This window comes from Megalops cyprinoides, chromosome 11, assembly GCF_013368585.1.
Source record: "Megalops cyprinoides isolate fMegCyp1 chromosome 11, fMegCyp1.pri, whole genome shotgun sequence".
NCBI classification, from domain to species: Eukaryota; Metazoa; Chordata; class Actinopteri; order Elopiformes; family Megalopidae; genus Megalops; species Megalops cyprinoides.
This window is the reverse complement of record NC_050593.1, coordinates 35,774,474-35,796,157: the sequence shown is the minus strand read 5'-3', so window position 1 is coordinate 35,796,157 and position 21,684 is coordinate 35,774,474. Positions and strand designations below refer to the sequence as shown.

Sequence of the window (21,684 nt, the reverse complement as noted above, 5' to 3'; positions counted from 1 at the left end):
GCCTTGGATGGTAGCTGGGAGGGTGCAGACGCAGAGAGGGAGAAACCGAGGGTTCAGGGGGAAGGGAAGGGAGGCAAACGCTGCAGCCGTGATGAATGGATGACGATGACCTCAGCGCTCAGATCTGCTCACCACATTGGGCTGGAGAGGCCGGGCTAATTAAACCATTTCCTGGAAGGGCTGAGGCCCTGGCTGGGCTGCCAGAGAGGAGAGGGATCGCTCCGCTGGGCGGTGCGTCCAATGAGCACGCTTTAATCACATCTGCGTTTGCACAAACGAAGGAGAAAAGACCCCCGGGGGTGTGATTCTTCATGGTTGACATGTGCGTTGTCATTCTGCTGGGGGGGGCTGGGGGGGGTGTTGGGGGCTGGGGGGGGGGGGGGGGGTGAGGGGGGTATGTGTTGACCACAAAGCAAAGGAAAGGTGATCTTCCATCAAAATGAGAACCTGGCACGTAACACATAGGCATGAGTGCAAGAATTAGAAGGTGCTGCATGGCCTTGTTGCTATTGCTTAAGAGAAAAGAATGAGAGAGGGAGGGATGCTGAAGATATGACCTCACCTTTGAGGATGTTCGTTCCGTCACTACTTAGCTATTTTATATGAGAATATTCCGCTGCTGCTTAAACAAAGAAGAAAAATAACCAGCTTTCAATGAATTCCAGTTGTCCACTGAGACAGGGGCAGGAAAGTTGTTCTTTGGTAAGCAGAAAAATGTCTTCTTTCAGCAGGAAAAACACAAAGCTATGCTCTAAATGCTTTTGAAATGAGCCAGTCTGGCCTGGTTAATTTCCCCCTTTTTTGGAATGGTCATTTTCCCAATAGCATGTGAATTTTGAAGTTTTTGTCTTTTGTCCAGATTAAATATCAGCCAGTCTTATCAGTGGCGTAATTGCCCAGTTAATGTGCTATGGGACTATCCTCAGTTCAGTCACAATGGACTGTACTGTACTGTACTGTACTGTACAAACCCAGAGACAATGTTTGCTCTGGGGAAAACAAAAAAGTCCAGACTAACTTTGAATCCAAGCTTAATAAGCCTGACAGCAAGTTAAGTTATTTAAATTCTGCCCTGAACAACTGCATTATAGAGACAGGGAAAGTAAAGCCACAGACGTACTAAATATGCTGTGTGAACTTTAGCAACGAAACGTATGATCAGGTAACAATCCCCTTCTAATGTGCCACCCAAACAGTTTCTCCAGAAACCAAAGCCACATCAAACACCTAAATGCTGACAACTTTCACTCACCCCTGTATTAACTCCAGAATGAATGTTGTACATTTTTTAAAGAATAATTTCCCTCTTTCTCGGTATATTCTGCGGTTTTCTTTTCATCCCCACGTAGAATTTGTATGATGAGAGGAGAAGAAACAGTCAAACAAGAACAAGAACATAAAAAAGCTGTTCCACATATTGTGTTGCATAAGTTCATTGCAGAGAGAAAATTTAATTCTTCAATTCAATTTAAAGTTATCATGCTCAGTTCCATCTCTCTGAGGTCTGAATGAATACTGTTTCTCTGAACTCAAAATAATTACCAAGCTAACGCACATCATTAACAGCATCATATATAAAGTATAGTTCAGTAAGCAACTGTGTACCTGTGTATTCATGTTGTCTAAAATGCTAGCATTCTTTCCAGCTGTTCCTTGGAAGCTAAAGAAATACCTGTATCAAAGTCCAAAATTTTCAAAGTCCTGCAGATGCACTTACCAGCAGTGTATTTAGGCTTTATGGAGTGTTAATGGGTTATGGTACAGTACCACAGAATGTGCATCCAACCTGGTTCTTGTTTTTAGGCCGTGATTCTTAAACTGTGACACTCAGAAGTGGAACAACATCTGTCACGAATATTACTTTGGTATGAAAGACAGATGGTTTGTTAATGGATTTCCCAATATCACTTTAATCTCACCCAAAAACGTGGGGTGTCGTTTGGATATATGTTACTGTAAAGTTATTAAATTATGACCTCATAATACATGATTACCTCACTGTGCAAATCAGAGCTGCTTTTGTTTCTTGTTTTTAATGCAGTGTGGGACAGCATTGTGACCTCAGCAATGTCTGTTCATTTATTCACACCAACAATGCATGAGTCCCTCTTTCAACAGCTTGCAGACTGGCAAACCTTGGCTCAGACAAAGAGACAGCCATGATTTGAGAGGACGTTTGAATATAAATGGGTGTTTTTGCAGTCTTGCTTTGTTTAATTGCCCTTAACCGTGGCAATGGAGCGTGTCCACTGCTTTCGTCTGCTGAGAACCTGACACCTCCATGCTGTGCTACACAACATGCTTACATGGACTAGGAGTCAGCATCCTCGTATTTTCTGGACGCTGAAATATAAGGTTGGGTGTCCATGCAGTTCATCTAGTGAGCTATTTTATTGGAAGCTCTCTGAGAAGCATTATGCTGAAAGACTGATGTGTTTGCTGCATGAAAACCTTTGTTGTTTGAAACTCAGTGAGTTTTGCCTGTTAGTACAAAGCACAAGCAATAACACAAATATGAGATGGGGACTAGGAGAGCTGATTTGCAGAGAGCTGGATTGAATAGCTACATGTTAGTTCCTGTTCTGAACTCTAGTGTCGGTCCCTGCTAAACACAGCTGTATGCAGACACCTCTCTCATTAAGATGGCTTAGCGCAGGACTCTCTCTTGGACGCGGTTCAGTTTTTATACAATTTGCTTTTTGTGTGGCTGTCAGATGGGAAGCTCGGCCCCGTGGTTACAATTTAGAGGCGGTTTATCAGATAGAATGTAACATTGCCTTCTGGTGCTGTAGAGAAAAACACACGCATATTCAAGTGTGCAACAGATTTTGGGTGTGGACAAAGATTTCAGTTAGCTGGCAGACAAAGATCGCATACAAACCTGAGACATAATTTCAGTCTTACCAGCGAACACTCAAAATAATTACAATAATTTGTTCATTCACACAGTAATTGTTGTTTTTTTTTTTTTTTTGGTCAGTCATCACAATACAGTGATTACATGGACTGTAATACGTAGATTACATACATTGAAATATTGGTAAGCCTATTTCTATTTGTTCTGCATTATGTGTAATGGGAAGGTTTTTGAAGCCACAGCCAAATGTGCTTGAAAATCTGAAGCAAAAAAGTGACACCAAATTTGTGGAATTCAGCTTGTGATTCAGTCCTGGCACAGGGATCGTGGACACCTGGCCATTTTCAGCCAGCCCCCAGTGGGGTGACCACAGGTGTGGAGGATGAAGGTGAGGTTTGGGCGGCATCTGGAGGGTGAGTCTGACGATATACCAGCCATATCTGACATGGTAATACACATCACAGCATCGAGTCACTTCCAGGAGTCCTTTAACAATGATAAACCACAGTATCAGGCAGTATCATGTCTCTATGGTTTCATCAGCCTATGATTTTAAATCAAAATGAACCTGAAATCAGTTATCTAGGTCATAGCATTATTTTTTCACATTGCACAAAATAATCTGCTTAGTACATGTATGTTCCAAGGTGAGTTATCCATTGAGCTCTGTAAAACATAAAACAAATGTTGTTTCTTGCTTATTTGAGCAGGGAATCATTGGCTGTACTTCCAAATTCATCAGAATTTCCCAGGAATCTCATATCCTCAGCACATTCAACAAAAGTCCTCCCCGTGAAGCAGGAACATAAAAGATGTTTTCTGTTTCTCGTGGTTCATGTTTCTGCATAAATGCATTTCATTAAAAAAAAAAACTTAGTTGACTTTGAAAAATAAAATTAAAAGCATGTCACTGCAGCAGGATCAATAACAAATCTAAGAAAGTTTCTTAAGGTGAAAAGTTATCGCAGATGTGGTTGTGGGTAGACTCTTGTATTTAAATGATGGTGGATTCACCCACCAAGAAAAGCTATGTTCTGACAAGTCCCAACAGCAACAAGAGCTATTGAAACTGTAACGCTTGATCTGTAATATAAACAACACTGACCGATAACTGTGTTCCTGCCTACAGGTGATACCTTAGCCGTGCAAATTTGCAGAAACAGCGCCCATTAATCCCTGTATTGTCATGACAAGAAGGGATCACTTTCACCAGAGCATACCTACAAGTCAGGGCCTATACCCTACTGATTTCAACACCACACCATATAGGAAGTATCTATACTATCTGTATGTACAGGACTCAAGCTGTTTCATGTACTGTAAATTTGCATTAATTAAAAATAGTAAACCATAATTTGATGTGAGGGGTAGATTTTAAATGTTGCAATGATAATTGTTTGAAGATTCCATTCAAACATGCAGTATTTTAAAAACTCAGAAAGTGTGTAAAATATTTAGTTTAGTCCTGCTAGTTTCTTTCAGTTCAGTTTTTTGTTGTTGCTTGTTTTATTTATTTTTGTAATTTTCCCTGGGACAACAGAATGTCACTTCATTCATCTCACATTCATTCGGAATAACAGATATCACCTGGGGATGTTCTTAAGATATGACATCTGCTAAAGCACTAGGCTGAAACACTACAGACAAGCCACGTCAAGATAGCCTGCTCTGACAGAATATTCTTGGACATGTGAAAGTGTACTGTGCATTGAAGATAAATCTTTCATCTTCCAGAGATTAGCCCGTTCACACAAACATGTGAGAATTAAAGGGGAGGTTTGGCAAGCAGGAAATCAGAATAAGGTAATAGATATAAATAGGTCTAATAGTCTTTCACATAGCTCTTATCGCAGACTCTGATGAATGACTTTACAGATTAAATAAATATTACACTTTTTACTTTATTCACATGAGTACAAACAGTGTTTTATTCCAATGTGCTTTGTTTGTTATATTTTCTGATCATATCCAAAGTACTTTTGGATAGTTATGTAAAGACACAATTAAAATTAAGCAATTTTTACACTGTCAAATTACATCCAGATATCCCCATTGCCTTACAAAATTATCCAAAAGTGCTTTGGAAAAGCGTTTGATTCCCATAATTTGGTCTAACGTTATCACAGCAGTAAAGCTGTCAGTGAAATAGGATATTTAGACGTAGGCTTAGGGTTGCATTTCTTTGAAAAACACATATTACTTGATTAAAAATATAAGTGTAGGTGGTTAAAAGTGACATTGAATCAAATGTGCTTGTCATTAAGTTCAATTTGCTCAGCATCAGCACTAAAATTGGTAAGTAACATAAATACTTGCTAATGCATTTAGCGTGCATACCGGGCTATCGTTCTCCTGATACAGTATCATCTGTACACGTTTTCCCCATCACAAAAAGCATGAAGTTACCAGTGAGTTTTGCATGTCTCGCTGTGTCAGACACACTTTGCTCCGATTTAGACACACAGACGCACATGTGCACAAGGGCAGTAAAAGTCCACCCTAGCAGAACCCAGATCTGTATTTACCCAGAGCCCTCCTGCATTTTTCTCCCCTAGTGTAAACAAGTCTGGATACGTGTTTATACAGGAGTTGGCTCTTTATACTGCCTCCGTAATAAAAAGGGAGCCCTGTCAGGGTAGAATGGGCCGGCCTGATATAGGGGCCACATGTGACACAACGGCCCCCTCGTAAAGCAACAGACACCTACCGTACGTGTTAGCTTAACCTTTCCTTCCGATTCTCATGGCGGAAAAATGAACGTTTTGCTTTATGGAGGGGATGGTCTGTCACACTTTTTTTTTTTTAAAACTGCCACTACTCATTTAAGAAGTGTAGATGCATTGCATTGCATGATAGTCGTCTCGTTGCTGATTCCAGAAAGCTCCAGGCGTTATTGGTCGGTCTTTTTTGGAATAAACACGCTGAGGACACGTCAGCGTCCGTGCATTTAAAAGGAAAAGGAATCAGAAACAGCTTGTTTGTGGGTAGCAGTAGTTCTGTGTAAATGGAAGATGTTCAAAAACCTGTCCTTTCCAGGGAGTTACAGTGGCCTCTACAGTTGGATCTGTGCTCTGCAGTTAGAGGCTGGGGCTTCATGTCGTCTTGGGTGCAATCAAAGACTTCTGAAACAGATTCCTTTGGCTGCGCTGGTGATGTGGGACTCTGTGGATGTGCGTGTTATTGTGTTGTGTGTTGTGGCCCGTCTGCTTTGTGTGGTTTGCCCCGCTCTCTCTCCCGCTGAGATGGCTCGCCCGTCTGATGTGGTTTGTTTCTCTTGCTCCAGAACTTCTTCAGTGAGTATCTGTCTTTATAGTCACGGAATGCCAAATAAGACTCAATTGTTATTACCCTGTGCTGTGACACAGCACCGAAAAATCTAAAATGGTGCCGGAGTGGTCTCCATGGCAATTCAGGGAGAAAATGATTACTTTTTTTATGTGTGTGCATGGGTGTGTGTGTGTGTCTGTGTGTATGTGTGGCCATGGGTGTGTGTGTATGTGTGTGTGCTTTCTCCTAATTCTCCTCCCTCTCTCCTCACAATCCTGCCTTTCCTCAAACGTCCACTTCAGCCATCACCCCTGGACACGCTGGGAAGTTTTTTAGAAAAAAAAAAACATTCTCTGACATTATTGTATCTGTGCCAGGCTTCATTAAGAAAAAGAAAGCACGTTATGGTAGTGGGGCTGGATCGGGCCGCCTTCATACGAGACCATCCAAAAGGTTTTATTTTATGGATCCGCATAGTTCAGTTGAAAAGGTTTTCTGTCGCAGAAGTTTTACATTGTGCCAGTTCAACGGCTAGAACAACGAGAGCAGCTCGTGTCCCTGAGCAGTTCCTCTTAAATATTTAGATCAAGTCGACTCAGATCCCAGGGGGCATGTTTTTCAGCATCTGCACATTTCCACAGTTTTCTCTGCCAACTTCCCCTCAGACTGTCAGCCTTGGCCTCTTTCGACATTTTTTTTCCAGCTCAGGCAAGTTTCTCCTCAGCCTTTGCTTCCAAAATGTCTTGGAAAAATAAATTGTTGATGAAATGAACACAAAATGAGGTTATGGGCCTGTCTTTCAAACATGACTAGCACTAAGTGCATACACATACCTAATTGGAATCCCTAATGGGACTTTGCCTATCTATAGTTTATCTACCAGTGGGCAGTTCACTTTAAGTTGTTTCTAAGTTGCTTTAGAATTTAAAATCTTGATGGAAATGACTCTCAGAAAGTTATCATTTATTTGTAGCTCAGTTATAATTAGTATCTCATACATATAGAGTACATCTCCAGTCCTTTTCTTTGGTCTTTAAAATGTTAGCCATTTCACTGGGTCCCCAGCATTCAGAGAATCCAAACAGCAGTACCATGTCAGACAGGCTCTTTTTGTCATTTTTGCATTTTTGCCTGACTGAGAACAGTGGAAATTCCTTGTTACACATTTTTCACATGAACAAAACTGAGGGCTTGGCATTAACAGCCTATGTTTTGGGGATGTCTCTGTTACAGTCTCAGTGAAGCATCATTCTAGCACAATACATGCGTTTCATAAAGGGACAAAGACACTCTGTTAGGCCGTAGGGGAGTGTCTGAGGCCTGAATCAGACAGTCTGTAGGTTTGATTTATAAAAACTGTAAACTGACACATTAACCCATCCTACTCAAAATGGAACTCTACAGTGCAAAATAAAAATCACCTCCTAGGACACTGAACTTTCTAAATGTCTTTTTTTTGTCTTTGGTTTTCCTTTTTGAAATGTAACGATAAAGAGGAAGAAACCAACAGAACAAAAAAAAAAAACCCTGGGAAACACATTTGGTGTGAAAAGGATTATCAGCTTTTACAGTGCTACTTTTCTGGTGGTCTTTAACCAGCACTCTGCCGAGAGGCCTGTAATCACACCGGCAACAGTTCCGTGTGGCCGTAGCCCCAGGGAAACACTGCCGAATATCAGTCAAAATCTGGCAGCCAACCAGTATTTACATCCTAAAGGACAAATGACGAGGGCCAGCTGAGGCAGTCCGCAGGAAACAGCACCACAGCCAGAGGGACCCAGTGTAACTGCTGCAAGAGTGTGTGTGTGTGCGTGTGTGTGTGTATATGTGTTTGCGTGTGCGTGTGTGTGTATGTGTGCACGCGCGCGTGCTGAGTGAGGAGATAGGGGGTGTGGTGTAATCTGTTCTTACCTATTTTTAAACATTTAATAAAAACTTAAGACTAAAACTGTCACCTGCAGTGGTTTGAAAAGCAAAGTAAAAGCATGGCTGTGCATACACAGAACACTTGAGTGCATCCACGATATAATCTCATTTTTTATTTTAGATATTTTTAAGGGAGGCTTCTCTCGTTTGTTTTGATTTACATGAATCCCCAACCCACGAGGAGCTTAATGAATACCTTTAGGGTTCACCCATGTCTACTTCTTTCTTTTTTTCAGCTCCGTCCTGTCTGGCTCTTTTCAGAAACACATGGTTTACGTCACATCCCAACTTGGTCGGCATAGTGGAAAGGCAGGGATTCAGTTTGTCTAAATACATTCATCAATCCTGAAATGCTGGGTTGAAAAGAACACTTTGGTCTTTAGTGGGAGGACATCTCCTGCTCCAGCTGCCTCTGAAACACCAACGAGACTAAAGCAGGAAGTCGTTCAAGTCAGTGGGGACCTTTTCCAACTGCTCCTTTCTTACCAAAAAAAGAAAACCAGGTCAAACAGAGTGCAGTAATGTAGCAGAAGGTCCAAAGTCAGGGGTCTGCATTCATATTTCTTTCAGCAGACATCTGTGGCTCGCACATGTAAATGTAGTCTGTTTCAGTCAATAAATGCTGCATATCAAAGTGAAATATTTCACAGGAGGAAATCATGCCTCTTTGTTTTTCTTTTGTATTCAGTATTCTGCTTATGAGAACACCTGGGTTTTGTGGAATGTGTTGTTCATGTTGTTTATCAATAATTTCAACCTCGAAATCTGTTTTCAAAGTCTGTAATCATTTTTGTTTTACTCAGAGGAATGCCTTGTAGCCCATCACAGTTATTAAAGACATACAGTGTCTTGGATTGGACCCTTGACCGATTCGCTGCGGGTTCCTTCCATGTGTCTAACTGTAACATGGCCACACCTCAGCGGTCTTCTGTAATCTGTCTACCAGACTTCCACACGATACCCTGATCAAGTTTTTCCCTCGTGCTTGTAAGCACTGCAGACGGCTCCGCTATCACCCAGACCAGGACATTCCAGGTTGCTGTGTGGGAGATCCTTACAAACACCCAGTAAACTGATGACCTTTTACCTTTCACAGAAGAATCAATGGTTCTTTGTGGCAAATAAATACACCCAACTTAACTCAAATCTTAGCACTAAAAAGGACTTTTAGTGTGCATTGTGCATTTAATTCTCCAAACCCCCAAAGTGTCTGAATTGCAGTATGACAACAAAGCTAAAGTATTTATGGCTTTTGGCAACCTAACTGCTGTTTCTAGACAGTTACACATTTATGGGTGTTTAAGTAATGAAGCTAATTGAAATAATTAAAGGAAAAGTACTAACAGAAAATAGAACCCCTGGAGACAGGACCAGACCAACTGTTCTGCAGAGTGTCATATTCACAGCACTGTACTCATGGTGTAAGAGCTCCACCTAGCCTGCTACTTAGGTACTAGCGTTACAGAACCTGTCAAGGGTCAGCAAAACATTTTTCAGATGCTTAAATTTAGATAGCAATGTTTTTAGAAAATTGTCTGCAACAGCCAAGAAGTGGGAAGGGAATGAGGCAGCAACATTCTTATCCGGCCTCCAGTCCAAAGGAAGCAAACAAGCCTCTCAGTCATATCAGTGTTCTGTTCTTCTGTCATTTAAGGTGTAGCAGTGTAGCATAGTAGTAAGGAGCAGGGCTTGTGACTGTACTGGGGCACAGCTGCTGTACCCTCGAGCAAGGTACCTAACCCAGAATCTCCTCAGCAAATATCCAGCTGCGTAAATGGATAACATGTAAAACCGTAACCTATGTAAGTATCTCTGGATAAGAGTGTCTGCTAAATGACAATTATGCAAAGTTGATTTCCTTTGTTCTTTGAAGGGCGAGAGCATAGCATAGTGGTAAGGAGCAGGGTTAGCAACCCAAAGGTTGGCGGTTTGATCCCCTGCTGGGCCACTGTTGCTCCACCGCTGGGCAAGGTACTTAAACGCCTCAGTACTTGCCTCAACTAGAAAAAATGGATAACTTGTAAAAAAAAAAAAAAATTGTAACCTATGTAAGTTGCTCTGCACAATAGTGCCAGCTACACGATAGCAAAGTAATGGCAAGATAAGCAAATAACTCCCACACTCAAATTTGTACAAGCAAGTGGCAAGCTAGAATAAAAAGCATCTCTAACAGTCACCTGAGACAGAGATTTCAGACCAGCATCAACACCCACACCTCTGACATTCCCAGGGGTCCCTGTGTATTGACCTGTGCCTCATGTCAGGCATCAGAAATAGAGGACAGTGATTTAATATGGCTGCGTCAGAAACTCCTCAGACTGACACAAGCATGTCAGACCGCACATGAACCCAAGGTTTACCCTGTGCCTCTACCCCATGAAGTGAGTTAGACATTAAAACCTAACCAGATTGCAGGGGTTGTACTCAGACAATCTGATGGTTAGTTTCTTGGTTTAAAACGTTTGTAAAAGAGATATTTGGGACAATTGGGACAAGAGACTGAGATGGAGGACCCCCAGAGTATTAAAAATTGACGTGTGCATTGTGTCGAGGCAGAAATAAATATGGAAATGATTCATGTTTGGAAGCTATATGCATCCAGAAAGCAGGATTTGAAAAGGGATATATGTGTTTATAAAAGCATCACTAATATTCAGTTCATGGATAAAGAGATACAAAAAGGTGTTTGAAGTCACGATGGGTCTTTTTGTCAAATGCAGCTTTAGTAATTCACTTCAAAAAAGTCTGAAATTAATATTAATATCTGCCCCTATTGCATATCCAATGCAAAGCAACGTCACACACAATATACTGTATTACCTTATTTGATTTATTTTCCAAGAATTCAGCCTTTAATTTACACTAATTTGTGTTCATTTTGTATCAGTTTTGAAGTTTTTATTGTTCCTTGACTGTTACTAGCCAGGTAGCTAATGTACAGTTACATTTACATTTACATTTATTCCTTTGGCTTTTACCCAAAGCGACTTACAAGTGATTTACACTACAAATGACTTACAGTAAACCACCAATAAAACCATCAATGGAGATATAATATTGTGTGTTTCCTGCAGTGCATATGGAAAGATTCAATTTAGGAGTCTGTGCTAGCAGAACTCAGGGTTCCAAGGGAAAGCCACAGTTTTGCTCAGTTGTGTTATACAGTAAGTATAAATGTTCATTTAGTGGGAGACCATTGTTCAAAGGCTTGTAGGAAGCCAGTCCCTGAGAGCTTAGTGTCCCTGCTGAAGCTATGTGCCTGGGTGCCGTTCTTCACTCACTTTAGGAAGAATTGCTCGATTCATTCATTTATTAATGGAGTAATTGGCTAAGCAGTTGGGTAGTTGCTGTGTTGCAGTATGTGTAACTTCTTAATTTTGTTTTCAGTCAGTTTTTCATACGTCATTTGCTTGGTGGGTAAGTAAGCAGGCAGGTCTGTCAGTATTGTATAATTTAAACTTTCAGAAACTGAATTAAAATGTGCTTGTCACTTAAGGCACTACTTAGTGGTTAAATGAAGAATTTCATACTTTAATACACTTTCCATTCACAAGAGCCTCCTGGAGATGTAACCATATTTAAATTTATGGTTCAAGGAATTCTGGCTTCTGTAAGGTGGGATGTGGTCACTGTAAACGCCACCTTCCTACAAAAATAGACCATTGTATTGGTTGAAACTTTTCTTTTTATTTATTTATTTATTTATTTTGAAATACTGAAGGGTTTTCCAGACCAACCAGTAAAGACATGGGGGTAATTTCCAGTCGTTGAACCCTTGAAATCTCTTTCCCAGTTGGCTTTGCTCGTAATTTCCATTCATTTTACAGTGTAGAATGGAACAGGCCAAGTGTTGTTACCACAGCTCATGTGGATCAGATAAAAATTCCTCCATTCCTCCAATTCTAAACTTACTGTGGCGATTCAGATTAAAAACAGAAACTAAAGGCATGTGATTGTGTAGTATTCTGGAGGCCAGCTAGCATGTTAGCACATATTATTGTCTGCAGGTTAGCAAACTCAGAGCCACCTTTTTAAAATTAGATCATAACAGGCAGTAATGACCTGCAGGAATCTCTCCATATGTACACCCCTTTCTACACTTTCTGCCTGAAAACTCTGGCATCAAAGTATCACATGATCACATCACAGACTGTAACAGAATAATACATCTTTGTCCTTCATGTTATATGATGTACAGCAGTCGAAAAAGGAAAGATTAAAAATATACCTTACAGAAGAGGTGTGTGTATGATTACTTATACACTTATATGCTTTATGCTTGTGCATTGCTTACAGCAAGTGCTACAGGTGTGATTATTTTACAGAAGGTAATGCAGTACTGTAACAATATAAAATTTATTTTTGTCGTCCTTCTCAGATTTTACATTTGGATGTGACAGACAGACTGAAAGGCCCGGGTGGGTTCAGAGGGTAAGGTGAAAAAACACATGGCCACAGAATTTAGGAAGAATTTATTGAAGATTTTTGGGAAACACTGAACAGCTCTGTTTTGAAACGCTGCTTGTCAAGTTTTTCTGAACTAACGTGGCCTAGATTGTGTACTGTAACTTGGATCCATTTTGATATCCATAATTTTAATTGCAGACCTATCTTTGCAAGTGTCTTCTAACTCTGACAGTGTTTTGTGTTGGAACTTTAACAGGAGTAAAGTAGTCATAAGGTGAGTGGAAATGAACACATCCCCTTTAATTGCAAGGACCGCCCTCTTCTTGTTGTATTGGCTTAAATGGTTGTCAATCAAATACCAACGTCACAGTCATACAGGAAGTTAACAACATGTCAGGGTCAATGCGAAACAAGAATGCGGGAGAGTTAACTAGCTACCCAGCTAGCTAGCTTCTAGTTAGCTAGCATGCTACATCGCTAGATTAGCCAAGTGATGATGTAATTTACTAGCTGTAGCTAGCTAGCTAGTTCCTCAAAACGAAGACTAAGGCTAATAAACGATAAGACTCTTATGAGCAGCACCGTGCCACAGCCAGTCGCTATTCAGAATGTTCGTCGTGTGTCGCGTATTTAATATTTATTATGCATTTTAGGGATGTAGATTTTTAGAAAATAATTTCCAATATTAGCTCACCGGCTAGCTAGCTAGCTAACGATAACATCTTGTGACGGTAACTTTGGGGGTAGTAGGGGGCTTGCGTTAGCGAAGCGCATTTAAATTATGGAAGGAGTTCTGTACAAATGGACAAATTACATCACTGGTAAATATGCTTTTATTATTAAAATGTTATTGTTTCACATTATTTTCACTGGAGAGCAGCATTTAGGTTGTGCAGCCAGCAAGCTAGCCAGCTAAACGGCGTCTGGTTACATGACCATGCTAGCGTAGTGGATCGCTAGTTGGTCAGCCAGTTGTTGATAGCAAGCGTTAGCTAGTTAGCAGGCTAATTTGCTAACTAGCTAACGCTGCTACGAAGCTGACTATCTTTGTATATGTTTTGATCGGCCGAGACTGCTGAATACCTAGCTAGATAATCAGACAGCTCATCATACAGTGGTATAGCTGTGATGCCTTCCTAGATACCCAGGTCTGCATTAATACATTCCTCCCAACTTCTGTGCCGTGTTAGCAGCTACATTGATGGCAAAAGAATTAAGATGGGTGATGGAAGCCACTCTGTCAAAAATGGTTCGCCTTTTCAAACTGCATGTCAGATTTTGCAGCTAACGTTACGCGTTGTGTTTCAGGGTGGCAGCCACGCTGGTTTGTGTTGGGGAATGGCATTCTGTCCTATTACGACTCTCAGGATGACGTCCGTAAAGGGAGCAAAGGGAGTATTAAAATGTCCGTGTGTGAAATTAAAGGTAAGATTAAGTTAATGGTGTAAGGCACTAACCTTGGTTAGTCCAAGTTAATGTGAACTACATCATATCATTAATTTATGCTTTGTGTGGCCCATTGACCTAGTGATCGAACAGAATTAGCACATACCCCAGTGTTAACTAGATGCCTGCCTGATCGTTTTTGATCCATGGCATATTTTGGTGACTGAACGTTTCCTCCTTGGTTTTTATCACCAGTTCACCCGACTGACAATACCAGGCTGGAGCTGATCATTCCCGGAGAGCAGCACTTCTACCTGAAGGCAGTGAACGCCGCGGAGAGGCAGAAGTGGCTGGTGGTCCTCGGAAGTTCTAAAGCGTGTTTGATTGACACCAGAACGAAAAAAGAGAAAGGTAAAGATAGCGACATTACTGGTAATAGTGTAAATATTTTACTACACGTAATTGATGAACGGCCGCGTGTTTACATAGCACTCCTTGGGTTTTTGCTTTTGATTTGTGAAAATTTATGAGGGGTGTGATGTCAAACATTGTTTTATCTTCAAATCCGTACTGCATAGCATCACATCAAGTTGCAATAGACAGAGCGAGAGAAAGAGAAGTGTATTATTGTCTACATAAAATGATCCCCATTCATTTAAGGATTAAGAAAAGAAGACAGGTTTCTCACATTTCAGTGAATCTCACAATCCCCCGTTTTTACAGAAATTACAGAAACCACAGAGACTCTGAAAACAAAGATGTCTGAACTGCGACTCTACTGTGACTTGCTCATGCAGCAGGTTCACACGATACAGAAATCTGTAGATGAAGAAGCAGACCACTCCACATCCAGCACGGAGGTAAGGCAGAAGCAGCAGGATGCCACAGGGGGGGACACATGTTGGCGTTCCTGGGCCTGGTCTTAACAGGATAATATCACCCAACCTAGCAGCCAGTTGAACCGGTATCCTTGCGGTTACAAGCCCTACTGATTAGCACTACGCCACACGGCTGCCCTTGGTAAAGGAACCGAAAGCTTTAGTCTGTGTTTGGAGAAAACACAGACTAAAGCCTACAGCCCAGAGCTTGTAAGATGGATTCTGGGCTGTGTCATTACATGTCTGCGACCGGGGGAACCCAGTAATGTAGCACGGGTTTCCGTTTGCAAGTGCTTCCTCATGTCCTCACTACGTTTGCACCTCCTACCAATCCACCAGGCCTCTGTGAGCTTGTACAGCTTTCAGTTCCTTTACCATATTAAGTAATCATATTCACTGTGGTTGGTACACATTGGTATGTGTTGTTATTATCAAAGGCAGACTGGTCTATATAAACCAATGCCCTATTTGCCTCCACAGTGCAGTCCTTTAGAGAGCTGCGTTGTGATGAATGAGTTAAAAACGCTGACGTTACTCAGTAAACAGGCATCATTGCAGTTTTCATTTTGGCGGTAAACACATGTCAGCCATTTTGGCAGTAAACATGTCAGCCTCATACTGCTGTCACCTGCTGTAAGAAGCATCTCAGCAGGTGCCGAATGCGTCACTTTATCATGAGTTCAGTTCTCATTGTACGTCTGCTCCTTACATAGTTCAGTCGTGTGCTTCCTCAGCCATGTTGGATACATGCATTCCAGTACACACTCACAACCAAGCTGTTAGGAGAAACTGAGCCATATTGACAGCCATATTGGATACTTGCTCCGAGCAAGAGTAACTTAAATCAGGTCAGATAGTCTGTTGAGTTCAAGGGTACATTATGGAGCCAAGGGACATGACAATGCAGATGTGGACAAAATGTAAGATGTCCTCAGTGAAGGATTTGTCAGTCTTCACGTCACAGACTTACCTATTTGAAATTGAACTGTTTGTTTGCACGGTTTGTGTTTCAGCTTCTAGTCTGTGTATCACGAGGGCCATGTTAGTGTTTTCCAGGATCCAAAATATTACCAGCTGAAAGATTGATCTTTTGCCATCACCACTAACCTGCTGTGATACGTTCATAATGTTTCATGAGCACGGTTTGTTCTCTCTCTCTTTCAGACCATAAACGACGCCTCCTCTTTACTGAGTGCCACTTGCAATACGTTTATTAAAACACTGGAAGAATGTATGAAAATTGCAAATGCCAAGTTCAAGCCCGAGATGTTCCAGTCTAACGTGCCAGGCTCCGTCATCGCCCCGGTGTCCTCGTCTCCTGTGCACATGGTTCGGGTAGAGTATTACTACGAGTGTGTCAGTGTACAGGAGACGTGTCTCCCTTGCTCACTTCTCTCACAGCATCCTGTTAGCATGGCAGATACGTTAGGCTGGCAGAGCTGCTAAATTGATTGTAAAAATATATTTTAGGGACAGTAATTATGATGTGTGATTAGTATGAAAATACTAAATTGATTTTTTATGTGTATGTTGTTCCTTTGCTTGCCGGTTACTGCTTTCTGTAATGTTTCTCAGTATGTAAAGGTGTTATTTCTGTAATGTTTCTCAGTACACACCACAGTGTGTAAAGGTGTTATTTCTGTAATGTTTTTCAGTATACACCACAATGTGTGAAGGTGTTATTTCCCTTTTACATTTTCAGATGAAACGTTCCATCAGTCATCCGGGAACCTACAGCTTTGACAGGTACGACTGCACGCCTTATCAAAGTGGCACCGAAAAATGTCCCACGGTGCATTCTTGGTAATTTCACAGAGAGCAAAGTGATGATTCAGTGTTGATTAAATTACGTTGTTACACCTTTAAGAGCCATTACAAGAGACATTTATTTCCTCTTGTTCTCTGGTAGCTCTGATATTAGATGGCAAGTTTCTCATTTTGCAGGAGAATTGCTTTGTAATTTGTCTGCTTCTCCACAATATACTTTCTCATTAGTTCACCTCTGCATTTGTACTGTACAACTCTAACTTACAATTTACAAATGGTTTGTGGGGGTTTTAATTTGTTTTCTTTGCATTTTTCTAATTGTGATTTAAAATAGATACTATCTCATGCTGTGACTTGTGCAGTTTGATAAAATAAACACATCTACTCTCAGGACAAGCCACTCGCCAAAGGAGAGCTTGTCTTCACTCCAGAGGATATCACAGAGACGAGCCCGGACTTACTCAGACACAGAGCCCCACGGTGATGCTTGCGCTGAGGAAACGGACCGTGAGTTACCCTCTATTGCTGACCTTCTGCGCTATACAGCATATTCACGAGATTATGCAGATTAAAAGCACTGAACTTCAGTCAGGTGAGCACAGATGCAGAAAGGCAGAAAATGGCTGGAGTGGGTGTGTCTACCCAGAATGCACCACAGCAGTACAAAGCCAGGCATATCGTCAATGTTTTGTGGTCTGTTACTGGCACAGTTTGGAAATGTTGTTCTCACTGTTGGAAAACACATGGCACATCTCTCCTGTTTGGTGCTTTCACACAGAGTTGCTGCTTCTGAAACTTTAAAAACTTTTTTTTTTTTTTTTACACACGTGAGCTGTGCACATGCTCTGCTGAAGTGATATCTGTCTTAAAATCAGACCTAATTAGGCATCCTGTTTAGACGTTCACTTCCTGCCCTGCCTGATTGAAAATGCCAGTGTGAAAAGGTGCTGTCAGTAAGCAGTTTTCAGTGGAGCAGCATGAGAGTGTTCATACTATATTTACATTATATTTGGTTAGTGCTGTTATTTGAAATGTTCCTAGAATGGATGAGAGGTCTTTCTATGGGTTTGCTTGTTCAGAAGTAGTTCAGAGGAAAATGGGTCCCTTCTTGTGCCGTATGCAGTATCAGTACTATCACGTATCTGTCGCCTGCATTGTGTCGAGGGGCTGTTTCTTGGGACAACTAATACTGTGGAATACTAAACGTTGGAATACTACTCTTAGATAAAACTTAAGATGAAATTGATTAAAAGTGAGGATAACAAATGTCCAACAGTCTGTTGTCCTACAAAAACAGCTGTTAGTTGAGCTTTCCTCTCCTCAGTAACTGCCTGCCACCTGAATGCCCCCTTTTAAAGGCGGATCAGTGACGTTATTTCTGTCTCGCCGTCAGGGACCTCGCTGTGCTCCAAAGCCATGGTGAACGGAGACCCCACATCGGCCATCCCAGAGGAGGCGGGCGTCGGTCCCAGGGCCACGCCTGACCTGGACGCCCCGCCCTTCTGAATCATGTGATCTCAGCCTTTAATTCACACTGCTGTGCAGTCGTCCGCGTTGCGTTACTGGTATTATGGGAAGTACTGTGTTATTTCCTGTAGAAGGATTCCTTTGCACTTTAAATAATGTAAAAAATACTTATTTTAATATTCTTCCAAGATTTTTTTTAATGTATCAATATTCCAGAAGGATATGTATACGTTGTGTAGCACATTTATGATTACTATTCATCGCGGTGAAACTCAGCTGGGAGTTTCCCCCTCTGTATTTTAAACACAGTCCCAGTAGAAGCAGTGGTAGCTGGGCCAAGGCTCTGCCTTGTAGGCTTGTAGGCGAGATCACTCGGGTTGCTCTTAAGCTTCGGCATGCCTGTCTTACTACTGCTATGTAACACACTGTTGAAATGTGATGAACATGTCCGCTTTCACGTCCACCATTAAAACACGCTTTAACAGTGAGTTTAGACGCTGAATTGAGCAGCCCTCTGTCTGTCTATGTGTGTGCGTTTGAACTGTATAGATGACGTCTTGGATTTTTGCTTCCGTTTGAACCAAAGCGCAGTTCTAAATGTAAGTTTTCCATCCTGAGTGTTAATGGTTCATGATCATGTGACTCAGGGTAGGGCCACTGAAGGCAGTACAAGCAGAAGCTGATATTATGGTATTATTTTGTGCACTTTGCAACAGTTGATACTTGTTCCTCCAGTCTGACACATGTTATTTAGCAGGCAATAATGGCAATATTGCGGCACACCCTTGTTTGGAAGTAGCAGACGGCAGACGCACTGCTGTTGCACAGAAACCAGACGCGTTCAGAATGGAGGCGTTGAGGAAGTAGGAGCATCCGCTACACACCGTCCCCTGTGTGCATCATTTCCTACTTTCTTACCTGTCACAGGTCAGTGTACACAAGACTCTGTGCTTTGGCATCTGCCATTTGTGTCTGGCAGAACTTCTATTTTACTATTGAATACATTACATTTCTGGGGTAGAATCACTGACCAAAACCTGTGAAGAGACAAAAGTGAATTTTCAAAAACTTTACACATAGCTATAATTGCCTCATTAGCCTTGATGTGTTTATTTGAAAGGTTTTAGGAGTATGTGCATTGTTAACTTGAAGTGGAAAAAATATCAAATTATAAAATCACCAAACAGCCCATTTTTCATGTTGTATGTCTGTATTTGTGATTTCACTGCATTTTATAACACAGTGATGTTGGCTCCACATTAGGATCACTGGGGAAAGAAGCACAAGTTGTACAGTATTCCACAGAAATCAGATATAAAATGTTCTGTTACAGCAGTAACTCTACCGAGGTGGATCAGGGGGTCACTAATACATCATGACTGCCCGTCATACTCCACCGACTAATAACTTTACAAGCATCCAGTACGCACGTATTAAAGATCTGAAGAACCTAAGTGTCTATTCATAAGCTAAATTCCTCTGCTAAGCAAATCATTAGCAATATATACTAACTGAAGGCCACTTTGAAAAAAAATCTATTTGTAAATCTCCATTTTAATACCAGTAATTATGCAGCCATTTTCACAATCAAACAGCAGCTTCGTTAAGATCAAATTAAAAGTCGTTAGAAAATCTAAATGCTACAAATTTCCCACCGCCCTGGCACAGGAGAGCTATGCAATTCTCTACACACTGTTTGCCATGCATCACACATCACTTCCAGTTAAATGAAACAACAGTTTTACACCACTTCATAAACAAACATGTCTTAAGCAGGCAAGAACTGAACACAGCATCGGAAATCCAGCATTTCTATGCATGAGCATCGTGCAACTTCTTTTATTCAAATAAAAGGCACATTAGCATCACCTAGTGGCCAAATACTTCAACAGACCATCCCCCATAATTTGACCATTTGTTCACTGTTTTGCTCAGGTCTAGAAATCTTGGATTTCATTTGCAAAATGGCATATAATCAACACATTTAATTTAACTAGAAGGAAAAATCGTTATTAGAAAGATACCATAAAAAGTATGTAGTCAAACTGCTGCACTAATTAATGAGTATGACCTTCGTTTCACTTTGTTTATGGATCTACCCATTACGTATGCTAGTTTAAGGGGCATAATTAAAAAAGCACTTTCAAAGCTGTTGCTCATTTGTTCATTTATTTTTATGACCCAGATCTGAATAAAATACATAATTTTAATTGGAAATGTAAAATTGCCAGAGGCATATCTTAAAACTACAAACAGAACAAACCAAGAAATAAATATAGTATTAACAATTTAATATCATGCCTCAGGACACAAGAAGCTCACACTATAAAATAGCAATTATGAGTGGCTGGAATACAATTCCCGTTTTATATCTTATTAATTAAAACAAGTTTTAACAATTCCAGTCTAGAATTTCAAAGCTTAGCGTTTATATTGTACCTTTGTGGTGCACAATTATCACAGTAATCTGAACGTTTTTATAAGATGGTTTACATACCTGCACAATGTAGAGTCCTTGTATATCTAAAACGGTGGGTTAGGCAGTTTGCGCTTGTATAAAAGGCCTTCGGGATAGCTTTGCGTATTGCCACAATAAAGACGCAGCAACCTCTGAAGGTATTAAAAAAATCAAATTAACAAAAGCAAATGTAAAATACATTGCTTACTGTCTACAAACAGGAAGTTCACCTAAGGCCTAGGAATTCTACAGCACCACAAAATATGAAAAAAAGGACAGATGGTGCTCTCTCTACATTCTACACCTCTACAAACACCTCTGGCGCTGAGGTCACCTGTCTGCTGAGGACAGGTGACAGGTGAAGTAAAGCTTTGGAGGAAACGCTTGAGTGCAATCGTTCAGTCTCACTTCCCTATACGCAAGGTAGCAGGAGCAGGGCAGCCCTCCGTAGCTGAGCAGGAGTATGTTAATATGGCTTGGCAAGGTGGAGCACAACTGAGATGGAAGGGACCTAACGACCCCCTGCGAGGGTCAGGCTGCGTTGGGCGCTGGGACTTGCGGCAGGCGCGGTGCTGTATTTTAGGGAGTTCTCTGGCTCCTCTGTAGCGGGGCGGCAGAGAGACGACATTAGCTGTCCTGGGAGCCCGTCTCGAGCTCCGCTTCCTCCTGCTGCTCCGCCACTTCCTGCTGCATCCTCTTCACCTCCACCAGCTTAATTTTGTCCCTGATGTGTTTGGCTGACGAGGCCATGTCACTGGGGCTGCCAAAGTACTGCTCACTCCTACGGTCAAGACCAGGGGTGTGAGAAAGCTCAGCAAGACAACAAAAAGAAATTAAATGTTTTTTGTCCGTTTCTGTAATGTTTAACAATAACAGAAAATGACGTGTTAAAACAGCCGTGCGCCCCAGATGACACTACATGTATGATGTGGACCAAATGACATCAGGCAGATGTCACTTGGAAATACTACAGGGTAATACCAGAGCTGACACTTGACCTCCGTGTCATACTAGGGACAGCAGTGTGGCATAGTAGTAAGGAGCAGGGATTGGAACTGTACGATTACAGGTTTGATTCCCTGCAAGGGCACTGCTGCTGTACCCTTGGGCAAGGTACTTAACCCACAATTGCTTCTGTAAATATCTAGCTGTATGAATGGATACAATTGTAACCTGCTGCATGTAAGTCACATTGGGTAAGAGCATCTGCTAACTGACAGTAATGTAATGTAATGATGCTTGGAAAATGACAGATGAATGTTAGTGGACCG

The 21,684-nt window shown here is 41.3% G+C and overlaps 2 protein-coding genes across 5 annotated transcripts in view; one reads left to right on the top strand and one right to left on the bottom strand.

The window, feature by feature from the left end:
• Positions 1 to 12,840: 12,840 nt before the first annotated feature.
• Positions 12,841 to 21,684, top strand: part of plekha3 (pleckstrin homology domain containing, family A (phosphoinositide binding specific) member 3) — an 8,989-nt gene continuing 145 nt past the window's right edge. The window contains exons 1-8 of one of the 2 annotated variants that reach the window (XM_036540485.1): positions 12,841 to 13,278; positions 13,766 to 13,882; positions 14,099 to 14,254; positions 14,567 to 14,703; positions 15,886 to 16,050; positions 16,424 to 16,467; positions 16,880 to 16,995; positions 17,882 to 18,882. In XM_036540485.1, the coding sequence (XP_036396378.1) occupies positions 13,239 to 13,278; positions 13,766 to 13,882; positions 14,099 to 14,254; positions 14,567 to 14,703; positions 15,886 to 16,050; positions 16,424 to 16,467; positions 16,880 to 16,995; positions 17,882 to 17,994 (888 nt within the window). In that variant the 5' untranslated portion in view covers positions 12,841 to 13,238 and the 3' untranslated portion in view covers positions 17,995 to 18,882. Of the gene's footprint in view, positions 13,279 to 13,765; positions 13,883 to 14,098; positions 14,255 to 14,566; positions 14,704 to 15,885; positions 16,057 to 16,423; positions 16,468 to 16,879; positions 16,996 to 17,881; positions 18,883 to 21,684 lie in introns of both variants that reach the window. The other variant, XM_036540484.1, reaches the window with a different exon arrangement.
• The window catches only part of LOC118785657 (SEC14 domain and spectrin repeat-containing protein 1), a 24,955-nt gene continuing 23,649 nt past the window's right edge, over positions 20,379 to 21,684 (bottom strand). For all 3 annotated transcript variants that reach the window (XM_036540483.1, XM_036540481.1, XM_036540482.1), the window contains one exon: positions 20,379 to 21,194. In XM_036540483.1, coding sequence (XP_036396376.1) covers positions 21,041 to 21,194 — 154 coding nt within the window. In that variant the 3' untranslated portion in view covers positions 20,379 to 21,040. The remainder of the gene's footprint in view (positions 21,195 to 21,684) is intronic.